The following is a 13,643-nucleotide window of genomic DNA, read 5'->3' as shown; positions in this document are numbered from 1 at the left end:
TATCATCTTCTTAAAAGTGTGCATAGTGACTATTGTCTTAACTCCAGTTCTTAGTGGATTTTTTTTACAAAAACTGAAATCAAATCCTAAAATTTAATGGATTTTCATGTACTTAATAATGATCCCAAGGGCTTTCGAGGTCGAAAACTTGGATTTGTTATTACCATTTCATCACTACCAACATATTAAAAAAACATTACTACCTCATTTGATGTTAGGTAAAATGTACCAATTCCATGGGCTAAACAGCAGTATTTCTTAATTTTTCACCTGTGCTGCCTGGGTGGGATCGAAAGGTTTCTTAATGAGAAAGCAAAAGTTTTTTAGTAATGGCGGCGTGCAATTAGTCGAACGCAGAAGTAATCTCCGCGAACGTGAGACAGAAAAGTTTAATGAAACGCAAGTCGACCACATGTGGGAACAATTTACGTCTCGGCCTCTAATTTAAAATTAATACCGTGGGGCTGGTGGAAAATTTGAAAAGTTTGAAAGACGTTGGCGCGCCTTGGCTCCGCCGATTGCATTTTTATACGAGTAAGACAACCTCTTAGCTTATTAGGGAAGGTTATTAGACGTCCGAGGGATATCTCGGCGGACGTGGCCTCAACCTCCAAACGACTTCGCCCTACTTAATTAGTTAAATGGATACGTTGTTTTTCCGGAACAATAACCCGTACGATGGCCCTCATTTTCTTCGGCAGTGATACTCAAATAGACGCAGATAAGTATAGGGTTGTCAGATGGTTTGTTGTACTTAAAACCCCTAATATAAGGATATTAATAGTATCTACTTCCAAATAACACAAATCATTGTTTTTATTTGATCCGTAGTTGTTCCTGATTCTTAAACGAAATTCCTGACACGTCGATGACTTTGTCTTCTCGTATTTCACATTAATAAACAACCTTTAACGTCGAACTGAATCTTTTTGACATGTTTCTCTCGATGCTATCTTATCACCTGTTTATTATATGTAATTACTCCCATTTTCGGGTCCTGATAACTGAACAAAATTCTGGCAACCCTAGACAGATAGGATCGTGGAATCCCCCAAATTGGAGCGACTCGTTCGGTCGCGCAATTTAGGGCAGCGCCGATGCACTTATGCACCGGCACATTTCCCACAGCCCGGTGGAGCATCCGCGCGCGACAAAGGACATCTCCCACAATAGCTCCATTAAAATAATGCAAGTAAATGAGGATTTGCCGAGTCCGCCGAATCCGCTCGCCGCTCACAATACCCGTCCTAGCGACGTCGCTTAAAACACTATACACGAACATGTTTCATTAGCTAAGTGGGAGGCTTTTGGTCTGAATTTGTGTAATGCAGCCAACTAGACGTAGCGTCGCTTTTACTTAAACGCCGTAATTAAAACGCCCTTCTCCGCTAAGGGCGCTGTTTTAAACTATGTCCCAACTAGTTCTAAGCGGACAATTAGCCTCAAGTGATGTTCAGGCACTAAAAAGGTCTATTGTATTGGGAAATAATATTGGACTAATAAGTCAACGAGTTCATCTATTGAGTTGACAGGGGAAAGTAGGTAACAATACGTATTATAAATTGCTTCATCAACATTCAATTCAATTCTTGTTGTGTTAAGCAGAAACGTCTGCAAACGATACCATAATGTTTGAAAATTAAGAAAACATTGAGAAGCTCACTGTCGCGACTTGAACTCGCGACACCGTAGTCGCGAGTTCAAGTCTCGCCCAAAGCAGTGACCGTTTCCATTTTTCTTTTGATCTAAGCATTGTATGGAATTGTGAATATAAAGCTATTTACCACACCATACCAATAACGTGTCGAATGCTGGACAAAGGTCCTCGCCAAGAATCTTAACAACGGGTCGGGTCCATTTCGGGAGAGTCGGGAAAATTAACCTTAGTTTTAAACTAATACAGTTAGAGACGTATATTTTTACATATATGATATATAGATAAACACATGTACCTATATGTTTTACATCATTACTAAAGACCGACTTCATTATATCCAAAGTGTACTCTGTTAAAATATTTAAAAACCCCCGAATGATGAAATCCTCTGACTTTTGTGATTACTGAAAATGGAGATGTTTATTGAACAAAGTTTTAATTATGCTGAATTTTCATTAATGTTTCCTGTAGCGGCGGAGCTCGGAGATTTCAATTAACACGTTACTTTTTGTATTTTCTTCATCTGTCGGAAGTTTTCATACATTCGTACATTATTAAACGCATAATCAGTCATAAATATTTAAAGATTAAAATATATTTTGTGCGCGCGAACAAAAACAATCGGTCGATCAGATCTGTTCAGATCAGAAAACTCAGGTTTTCGTCGAAATGTACGAGTAGGTATTTTTTTTACCTCGCCTGTCAAATTCATTCTGAATGTAGTTTACAGAATTCGAATCAACTAAATTAATTAAACTCTATGCATAAAATTCACATGTGGGAATAATTTACATCTCGGCCCCTAATTTAAAATTATTACAATGTGAAGCTAGGTAAAAGTATGTAAAAGCATTTCTGCCATTTCATACATAAACATTGGGGCTTTATATACTTTAAGAGATAAAATACTTTAATATTTGGAAAAAACGCCAAAGTAAACAAACCAATTTACTTTTATTACTCAATAATTCATGCATTTATTTATTTATTATTATTTACTTTTTACGAGCATGGTCCCAACTTGTGTTTAAACACTAGTTAAAAACAAATTCCGTTAAAATTATTTGGTCGTTTGAAAGGTCAAATCATAATTATTTATGTAACATTTTTGCCATTTCATTATACTCCATTTTAATTAACTGTTTCGCCGCATTGCCGTTCTTATTATCTACGACATCCCTTTTCCATAGTTTCATGTTAATTATTTGTGACGGTATGTATAAACATGTCTTTTAGTAAGGGTTAATTAGTTGTTGCTTCAAAACTAAGTGTACTTTGACACGTTAATGGTTGCTTTAATTCGCTTAAAACCCTAAAAGGCGGCAAACTGGGTCACAGATGCACCCATATCTACATATTTTTTCAGTTGCAATCTAGACCTTACTGAAAGAAGCTACAGTTCAAATTTGATCATAGCAATCCTTGAGAAAGTTCACCCTTTTGCGTATGAGGGCTTTAATAACTTTATTGATCGTTAACGAGTAAAATTGATCGCTACTAACGATCTTAATCGAATAGCTGGCATCGATTCATCGTGTCGATGCCCCGGTATCGAGTTAATTTAATTGAAACCGAGTTGGGTAATTAATTAGTGGCGAATGAGGGCTCTCAGCCGGATGAAGCTGCCGCTGTTTACAGCGCTCATACATATTGTATTGACCGAGACGTCTTCGCGAAGATTACATACGCTAATGGAAGTGTTACACGTGAACCTTGTCATTTCCAAGTTCAGCATTTTAAATTAGGCCAAAATATGTGTTAGCCGTCCCTTCTCAATCATATTTTTACTTATTAATACTTTTTTTCAAACTCTTCCTAACTCTGGAAACCTGTGTAAGTATATCTATCTACAGTAAGATAAAAATATACAAACAGACACCACGACCTCTCCTTAAGAGTTTTTATTACTTAGTTACGGAATCCAAAACAAATAATATCCGTTTAAAAAAACGTGATCAAATTAAGCCGTCCAATTAAGTTAATTATACGAAAATGTGTTTCATTAATTAAAAACACGTTTTCCTCAAGCAACAGGATAACCATAAACATTTACGATTAATCTAAATAGCTTTTAATGGAATTATTAATATAAAGACACTCTTAAATGTATCGAAGGATCACATTAACAGTTGTTATTGAAATAAGTAAGTAATTAAGCAAATTTAAACACGAGCAAATAATTAAAACATATATTGTACTCCTCAAACGATAAAACTTTTGACGGAAGTACCACTTGATCGTCCATACAAATAGAAAACGTTTTTCCATTTCTTAATATTTTCCATTCTCCATGATTTTTAGTATGTTATTGACACAGTGAAAAACTAGGTTTAAGGTTTTCCTTTTGTTTTCAAAATTTGCAAAAAAAAAGCGAAACATACAAACCTAGAATATTTTATGCTGATGCGATCGACATCAAAATCAAAGTGATTTGGTAAGATTTAGTTAGTGAAAACGTTTTCTCCTGAAATGGAATTTCATAGAAAAAGTACCGTTATTTCGTTAGTATCGCAATGCTATTCTTCCCTCTTAACAACTTTTCAAAATTTCGAATCTTTTAGAAACCCTATTTTTCATACCAATTAAATATTTTCTTTAATGTACATACGCTAACATCATTGTAATTGACGTTGCTTGTGCACGTGTTAAACATAACAAAATTTCGCAATAACCGCAATACATTGAGTCTTAGAACAAACTTTAAAGTGTACTAAAAATCAAAACACACGTTATTTTTAAAAGTTGCTGAACAATGTTACAGCCTACAGTTTAATTTATTGCTCCTGTTACAGGCCACACCCGGTATAAAAATGTACATACCAGATACCTATTCAAAACACAATAATATGAAGTTGGAGGGAGAGGAGGAGGTATACGTTATGATTAAACAATTTTATCGTACACATTTCAGCAGATGTTTTGAATCATAATTGTTGTTTTACACACTTTTTTTACACATCATACCGTCCTTAGACTACACGTGTAAGGAATAAGATGTTTTCATAATTATCTTGACTTATTACATCAACGATTTTCTGTCTTAATTTGTATTAACCAATATAACTTAATTAACTTAAGTCGACCTTTAATAATGTTTTCAACGATGGAAAGACATCAATAAAAAGTAATGAGCAGGATCTATGTCGGTCCCCAAGCCTACAAATAGATGAGCAAGCGATTGATCTGACTAAGAGCGGTCGCGATAATAACGTTTAATCCCGCTAAAACGTTAGGCGATCCGTCATAATGAATATTTATCCCGACAGACGTCGGCGCATACTTTTATCGCAATAAAATGATCGTAAGCAGTACCTTCACTTCCTAGAGGGATTGAAACTAAGTTCTGATACTAAAATATGACGATAGGCCAATGAATGCCATTTCAACTGTCATTTTATATATAAACAGTTTAGTACAAGGTATCATACGCCATCTCAATAAGTACATCGTCGGAAATATCAAAGATCTTTGCACCTGATTTGTCTCATAGACTAATTGCATTTTCAGAGAATTATGTATCAACAATTTAGCCCTCTAGTTTAGTTTTCTATCAACCAAGCATTAGCGTGGAGCCTTATAATTGCACCATTAAAATCTTAAGTAAAAGAAGAATTCAACTAAAAGTTTAATGAATAGAATCTGAGAACTTGTTCAAGTTTAATTAACAAATCCTGCGGTGGCAGCATGGTTACATTTTTATCACTTGTCACTATGCCTGTCACTATCGCACTTACATACTTGTTAGAACGTGACAGGCATGGTGACAGGCGATAAAAATGCGACCGTGCTACCTCATTTTTATCGAATAAATAAATAAAAATAAAGTCAATGTACTGATTATGGTGCTTCTGCTCTTTTATGACGCATACATATTTTAGTAGCCGACGTAATTCCACTGATTACTTTCTTTAATTTTTCTAAAAACGTATAATGACCCTTCGTTATCTACGTATGTAAGTGTATTAAAGCTTTGGAGAGCAAACATTAAATGAATGAAAATTTAAACATGTACTTACTTATTGCTTCGTTACTTAGGAATACGTACGTTTCACGTAGATCTGGCAGCCTAATGTAATGAACGAGTTGCTTACATTTACTTCAGAACGATTCCATTTTTGAGTGCTTTATTATGAATTCAAGTTGTTTACATTACTTTAATGCGTATTTAATGTCTATGTTTTAATCTGTCGATATGATTGACATAATCAATTGTGAGAATACATTTCTGTTCTATTCGATCCATTAATCATTGAAACTTATGTGATTCACAAAAACTTTACAGCAATGCATTAATATTCTTCAATGCACAATTCGTATTATCTAAATCTACCCGGAAAAAACTTTCCACCTCCCCACCTGAGGCAGAAGCGAAGTCCCATAGATACATAATATATATCCATTGATGTCCCGAACTGCATTAAGAAGATGTCGTTTTTCGTCCATTAGTCATATGAAACATGTGCCAATATAAATAATATGGAGCTTTATGAATGACAGACGGTTACGACCCCCCTTCCCCTAAAGAGGAGGAGGAGCACTAATGGATTACATTCGCGCGAGTGAATTAGGATATTGTCGTACGATCCTGTTCCGGTGCACTCCTTTATGATCTCCCTCGCATGTACGTATGTGTGTGTAATGGAAAATATTGGGGGGTTGCACTGGAATTTAAGTAATCAACCAATCAACTCTATCAAAAGGGTATTGTTTGATTCAGTGCTTCTTTGTAAGAATTGCAGTCACAATCTAATATCGGACACTGGAGTTTCATTTCCTCTGGCATTAAGTTAGTTGCTTTTGACCATTTTACGTCAACCTCATTAAATGGTTGCCGAGATGAAATCAAATGGACATTTTAGAATTTATGATCTTCATCAGGAGGATAGGGTGGAATCGAAAGGTAGTAAAACGTTAATCATACTAGATTAACTGGAAAGTAATAAAAATATATTACTACTCTATTAATAATAATACATATAACCCGAAGTAGCTTTGCCCGGTACCAAAACAACCCTTTAGTATTAGATCTGATTAATTAGGGTTGTGTAACTTGTGTAGTTGCTTACTGAATGTGCATTAACACATTCACTGCCAGACAAAAAACGGCGCACTACCCCAGAAACCGGTGGTCGATAGCTGCGTACAAAACAACCCGCTGGGCGGGTTGTCCGGTATCTGAACAAAGTTCACGAGCGCCCACCAGGTGGGTTCCCGGCAGTGAATGTGTTAAGAGGCAAACAGGTTGAAAACATATTACGGATACGTTTACCATAAATAAGTACTGTTACATACCTGTGAAAATAACTACATTAGTGGAAATATTATTCCGTTAATTATCTCTAACTACACTATTATCCATAGCTGGAAATATTCCACTTCCAATGATCGCTACTACTACTACAAAATTTGCTTCCTTGTCGCCGTTATATAGCGCAACTCTTGTAATCTTTACCAAATAACGATCCTTCTTGTAGAAGATTAACAACATTTTCCGGCACGTGGTCGCCATTCTAAAATAAGAAGCAGTGGTAGTTAGCTTACATGTTTGACATTCTGACAGTGGGCAGGGCATGTCGCAGAACAAAATGATCTATGAGGACGAAAATTCTGGAATTCAATAATTAAACTTAGTGGGGACGGAAGTCTGCAGGTGAATTATGCGTCGGGCCTGTCACATTAATTAGACAATGAGGAAAATACCAATTTAACAGTTATGCCAATAAAACAACTGACATTTTCTTAACTTCACTATTTAGGTTCACAATTTTAACGATTGAAAAAAGGAGAGAGTGTGATGAGTTACGAAGGAAAAACGCCAAGGAGTTATGCGTCAGGCTAATCTGACATTAAGCTCATGAAAAAAAACAGTTAAAACGTCACAATTTCAACGATTGAAGAAGTAGAAAGTGCTGCTAGTGAAGACTTACGTAGGCAAACACCAATCAGTTATGCGTTAGCCTTGTCTCACATTAAGCTCATGGAAAAAAGACAGCCAAAACTGCAAAATCAAACTACTGACATTCAATTCAATTTCAATTATTTATTTATTTCGAATCCACAATAGATCCATAATTGTTAGTATTTACAACAAATCTTAAAATTAATTAAGGTTAGTGACATATAAAATAATAATAACATATCTACAAGTACAAAAAAATTAATATCAAAAATAAATATAACTAGGCAATCTAGATGCACCACTTCTCAGCATCTGTGGCTGCCACATGCAGTCCATTCCAGTGCATGAGCAGTGGTGCATCTATCTTACCTGCCAACGTTTTCAGGATGCTATTGGTACTGCCACACAGTCTCTGCATAAGTGACGCCGATCTGTTGCGTATAATTGCAAAAAAGTCATCCGTGTGCGCCTCCGCGAACATTCTCGACGCACTACAGTGCCGTGGCAGCCCCATCAGCATCCTGAAAACGTTGTTATATTGTATTCGTAGAGCATTGTACGCTCGCTGAGTATAGCTAGCCCACAGGCTGCAGGTGTAAAACGATTGGCAAAAAGCTTTAAAAAGCGTCTTTTTCACGTCTTTGTTACACCTGGCAAACCTGCGCGCCAGCATATTTCCGCGGACGGCCAACGCTCTACGCTCCCTCTCTATGTCGAGGTCATCTTTTAGGCCCTCGGTGACCCAGTGACCAAGGTATTTGAAAGTTTTAGTGACCCTGAGTGGTTCCCCGCCCAAGGTCACAGGAGGTACTGTTTTGTAGAATTTTCTTCCTGCTTTGAAAACAAGTACCTCACTCTTTTTCCCATTGTACCTTAGCCCATGTCTTACCGAGTACCTGTCACAAATATCCAGCAACTCTTGAAGTGCACTCATGGATGGGCTCAACAACACCATATCATCAGCATAACTGATGTTATTTATGGATTTTCCATCCACGGAGCATCCGACATAGGCATTGTTGAGCTCATCCATAAGCTGGTTCACATATAGGTTAAACAACCTAGGAGAGGACAGACCACCCTGCCTTACTCCACATTCCAGACGGTATTCACCCGAGTGAACGCCCGCCCACCTGACCGAGTTAATCTGGTTCCCGTACCAAAACTTCAGGATCTCAATCAAGTCCTCGGGGACACTGGTCTCATTGGTCAGCTTTTGCCAAAGTATATCATACGAGACCAGATCGAAGGCTTTCGATAAGTCTAAGAAGCAGGCGCTAACTGGTGTATCCCTACTAGTATAGTACTGGACAGTGCTTTTCAGACACATAATAGCCGACTCTGTGGAAAGTCCGGGCCTAAACCCAAACTGTGCGTCATTCAGTTTAATATGTTTAGCTAAGTGTCTGTCAAACAATCTGTCCAGCACTTTTGCCACAACGGTTGCCAATGATATTGGTCTATAATTTTTCACATCCGACACATCACCTGTTTTATTTTTAATGACTGGTACCACAATTGTTCTCATCAGGTCTGATGGTAGATAGGAATGATTAATACATAAGTTAAATAATATTGTGAGTACTCGTGGCAGATGAATGCCAGCATTTTGCAAGTGCTCAATGCTGAGCCCATCATGACCCGGCGACTTACCCCTCTTCATACTTTTAATCGCCTCCTGTACATCGTACTCAGTAAAACGCACAGTTGACATGACGGGCTCAGCCTTGGGCCGATTCACAGACCTACCTAATGGCGATGTTACTTTAAAATTGTCCTTAAATAAATTAGCAATTTCCACGGGTGAGCACAGACCTTCGACGCTCACAGGCACACTCGGCCTGGGGTTCATACGATTTGTTTCCTTCCAGAATTGTTTAAAGTTCTTACCCGAATGATGCGATGCAAGTATGTCCATTTTAATTTGCTGTTGATTATTTTGGCACCATTTGAGCTTCGCTTTAAACACTTTCCTGGTCTCACGCATATGCGCGTATATTGGTCCATTAGAAGGTTTTCCAAACCGCATCCACTCATGAAACCCAATCCTTGCCTGCCTATGTGCATCCCTTACATACTTATTCCAACCCGTTACATAGTACTTTCTCCTCCTGCTATTGGCGAAGCCCGCCTCCGATGCATTAATTAATGTTTTAATAATGTCTTTATATAACAGATCTATGTAATGCCGGTGGCTCACCTCACAGCAGCGAGAGTCAGTACAATTTAACAGTGCACAGTGACATTAATATATAAAAATTTGTAGAAGTAGAGCGAAAGCAAACGCCAATGATTTATGCGTCACGCTTGTCTGATCTGATTATATAAAATAAAAATAAAATACGCTTGCCTGATCTGATTATGTTCATGAAGAAAGAAAGCAGTCTAAACGTCAGGATCAAACTACTGACATTACATTACCATACTGTCACAATTTAAACGATTGAAGAAGTAGAGAGTACTGTTGGTAGTGATGTGAGTGTGAGTGAGTTATGCGTCGGGCCCGTCACATTAATTAGCCCGCCCGCTAATGAGGACTTATGGCGCTCTAATGAGAGACTTGTAGCGATGTATTTATATACGTCCCGGACTGCGGGCCGCGGTTTGACTAGCTCAGTATCTTAACTTCAATTTATATTAATAGATTATTTAAACCATAAAAAAAAAAAACAGAACGCTTAAAAAAAGTTACCCATAATGTTTTTTTTTTTTGTCTTGGTTACTTTTAATTGTATTTGGTAATGTTTATGTAACTACTGACTAAATGTTTTTTTTTTTTCAAATATATACTCGTACAGTTAAGACGAAAATGGATTGCCGCTTGTCCATAAAAACGTTGTCCTTATTTTCCTGCCTGAATATTGACATTATGGAAAATGTTGGAAAATATTTACGTGACTTCGTTCCTTTTCCTCTTAAGCAATAACCTTGTATCGGTGACATGCAAGTAGTACAATAACAAAGTTAAGTTGGCTACTTACAATATTTTTTATATGTTTGATATATAACAGTAGGTAACTTTACGCAGGTATTACATATAATAACAAATCAGTTTTTGTTATCAACATTGTGTTAGATTTTGATTTGATTCTTACTTTCAAATACGAAGCAAAATCAATGTACTAAGGTTATTCCCGTTTATTCCACATAACAATAAAACCTTTTAAAAGTTCGTATTTGGAGAAAAAAAATGTGGAAGTACCCCGTGAACGTACTGCGCGAACTTGTCCTGCGCCCCATCGCGCACACACCAGGAAGGCCGTAAAACGTTACTCTCGTAAATCAAAACGTTAATTGTTCATGTAAATAAATCGCATATCAGATGGCAGTGCGGCGAAATTGCAGCGACACGTGTTTAGGTATGCGCGTAATGGCACAATTTACGATTAAACTGAATTATATTCCATCCGTGTCACAATATATTACATACGGCACGTAAATAGGACGTTTAAAATCGAAATGCAATTCGCGAAATTTAATTTTTATGACAATATTAAATGCTAAAATAAGTAACAGTTATCCAATGAGTGAACAATCATCTGGTGTGTTTAGTCCAACAAATAATAGCTATACTTAACTAAATAATGATTAGGTTAATTAAAGTACCTACTCAAGACGACCAAGCTACTCGTACAATCATTGCTTTTCCTTACCCTTTTTAGGAAAAGTCGCTTCGCGGGTATTCCTTATTTACTCCTAAACAGACATGGAAACACAATCAGCACTGCTACGCTTTAGATAAGTATGATTCGATGTTATACAAAACCGCGCAAAAAGAACAAAGCGTTAGCGCCTCCACAAAGAGGGTGCAAAAAGACATTAATAATATTCGTCAAAGCACTCCGGCTGGTTACATTAAATCAATTTGCCCTTTCCGCGCGGTAAGTACGGAACGCTGTAATTGATAAGTTGAAACCCTTGTAGCGAAGCCTAGAGTTTGGCACTGCGCCCCGCTACCCGCGCCTTCTTTTGCACAATACATATGACAGATGCGCTGTGTATACGCAAGTTACACGATATATTGGAAAATGAGTATCGGATTATGAAAGGTGTGATGTGTAGCTTTAAAATTCTGGATAAAAATGGATTGTCTATGATAGATCTACCCATCATAGATTGAAACTGTGTGTAAGTAACTAGTCACGGTTTTTTTTTAAATAACAGTACTATAATTTTAGTCAGAAAAAAAACAAACAATAGAAGTTTAGATAATATCCTTGTATAGACTTAGTATACTGCGCAAAATGGACAATCGTCAGTTAATATCAAAACACGGATGCTCTTAATATAAACTATTCATACGGTAAATCGAGCAATAAAGCAAGTACTAGGTACGAGTAAGGAACCTAGGCATAAACATAATAGTACATTGTGTATTAAGGGCGGTAAACAAGAAATTATGAACAAGTGTTAATTAAGCCTGAAGCTGAAGGCCAGGGCTTAATTAACACGAGTTCGTAAGTCTTGTACCGCCCGTGGTACTCACAATATTTGTCATCACATCACAGTAGAAAACTCAATTTTAAGTGAAATTATTGTTAAATACGGCGACATTTCAAACATTTGTTCGCCATATTGTCATTTTTGACAGGTTAAGGATCGAAGGCACATCTATCAATCCAGCATTCAGCCACGATTGAAAATTATGTAAAAAATATTTTTAACGGCTATTAAATTAATCAAGTTAAATATTTTTAAACACATAAATATTAAATTACAAATGTCATGTTTTAAAAGTAAAACTTATTTATATCTACTCTGTTCGTATGAATTAGTGACATAATTAAAAAATATGCCCATGGGCATAATATAGCTCATTTCATCTCTGTATGCTGGCATATAATAACACCGTTTACGAGCAAGTGTGATAAAAACATTTATATTATACAACTGTAAACCGGTGGATAGTTAACAAAACCTAGTATGTGTAATGTTTATGATGATTATTGCTTCCAATAGTACATTACGATACACGTGCGAAAATAAGGAAATTCGAAACGAGTTGCGATAAATTAAAACACGACCGAAGGGAGTGTTTTAAATCGACACGAGTTGCGAATTACCTATTCGCACATGTATTGTACAACGTTTTACAGTACATATGGCCCTTTAAATGTTCGACACAGTAACGTAATATACTAATTTTCGCACTAGTGCTATAAAGTAGCACCATATGTACTGTCAAAGCTATAGTGATTTAGTACCTATTATTTACTCTAATTTGATAGTTCACAGAATTCTTTTGCGTATCCTCTAGGTAAATTGTATTGCAATAACTTAGTTCATATTGTATACGTAATTTTCAGAAACCATTCGTTCTAATGATTATGTTTAGAATTTCCTTTCGGTTTTCACGCATTAGTAAATGTATAATGACTAACAAGGAACAATTTTGATTATATGGTACATTACATTTGTCTCGCCCCAGCTTGCTCGGTTGCCTAGACTTTTTTTTTATATGAATTGGCATGGCTGCAGACACAGCACTTAATAAAACCATCTATCAGTCCACGTTTCTGTGCCAGTCGTTGGCCAGCACTTTGCGATTTTTTTTGCACCACCTGCCTTCAGTACCCTGTATTTTGCGGTCAGTAAAGCGATCGAAATAATACCTGTTGCTTATTTATACCTTTATCATTTTAATGGGTAAAATATTCACTCGTACCGACTTGTTTGACTTTAAAATAAAATATTAGCACACAGGCAGTCAACAAAATTACAACGTTGTATTTATAATAATGCATAGTCGGATCGTTTGCATAATTTGTCGCTAAAAGACGTAAATAGTGTTCATAAAAATTTAAATCTTCAACTTTTATACGGCGTGCATTAAACTGCATTGCAGCGGAGTTTAGTAACCGATGTGGCCCGGCTTTATTAGTCTGTAATATGTATTATATGGACGTGCAAACCGTATCATGCGCTCCATCGGGATCGCCGTAATTAAAGCTTTAGGGCTAAAGTTGGGCAAGATTATAATCGCGGGCATAATTTTAAATCAAATTAACACTTCAACTTTAAACCGGGGTCATTAATGCCATTATAACGAACAATACTGGCGTCGTGACCGCGCCGGCCGATATCTAA

The 13,643-nt window shown here is 36.7% G+C and overlaps 2 protein-coding genes across 3 annotated transcripts in view; one reads left to right on the top strand and one right to left on the bottom strand.

The window, feature by feature from the left end:
- LOC133517654 (LIM domain transcription factor LMO4) overlaps positions 1 to 13,643 on the top strand; it is a 270,497-nt gene that overhangs the window by 231,327 nt on the left and 25,527 nt on the right. The window lies entirely within an intron of this gene.
- On the bottom strand, positions 7,846 to 8,886 carry LOC133518219 (uncharacterized). Its single transcript, XM_061851849.1, has one exon. It carries the CDS (start codon positions 8,884 to 8,886, stop codon positions 7,846 to 7,848), a length of 1,041 nt encoding a protein of 346 aa, XP_061707833.1.

The sequence above is a fragment of the Cydia pomonella genome, chromosome 5 (genome assembly GCF_033807575.1).
Source record: "Cydia pomonella isolate Wapato2018A chromosome 5, ilCydPomo1, whole genome shotgun sequence".
In the NCBI taxonomy this organism is placed as follows: Eukaryota; Metazoa; Arthropoda; class Insecta; order Lepidoptera; family Tortricidae; genus Cydia; species Cydia pomonella.
This window is presented reverse-complemented; position numbering and strand designations above follow the sequence as displayed.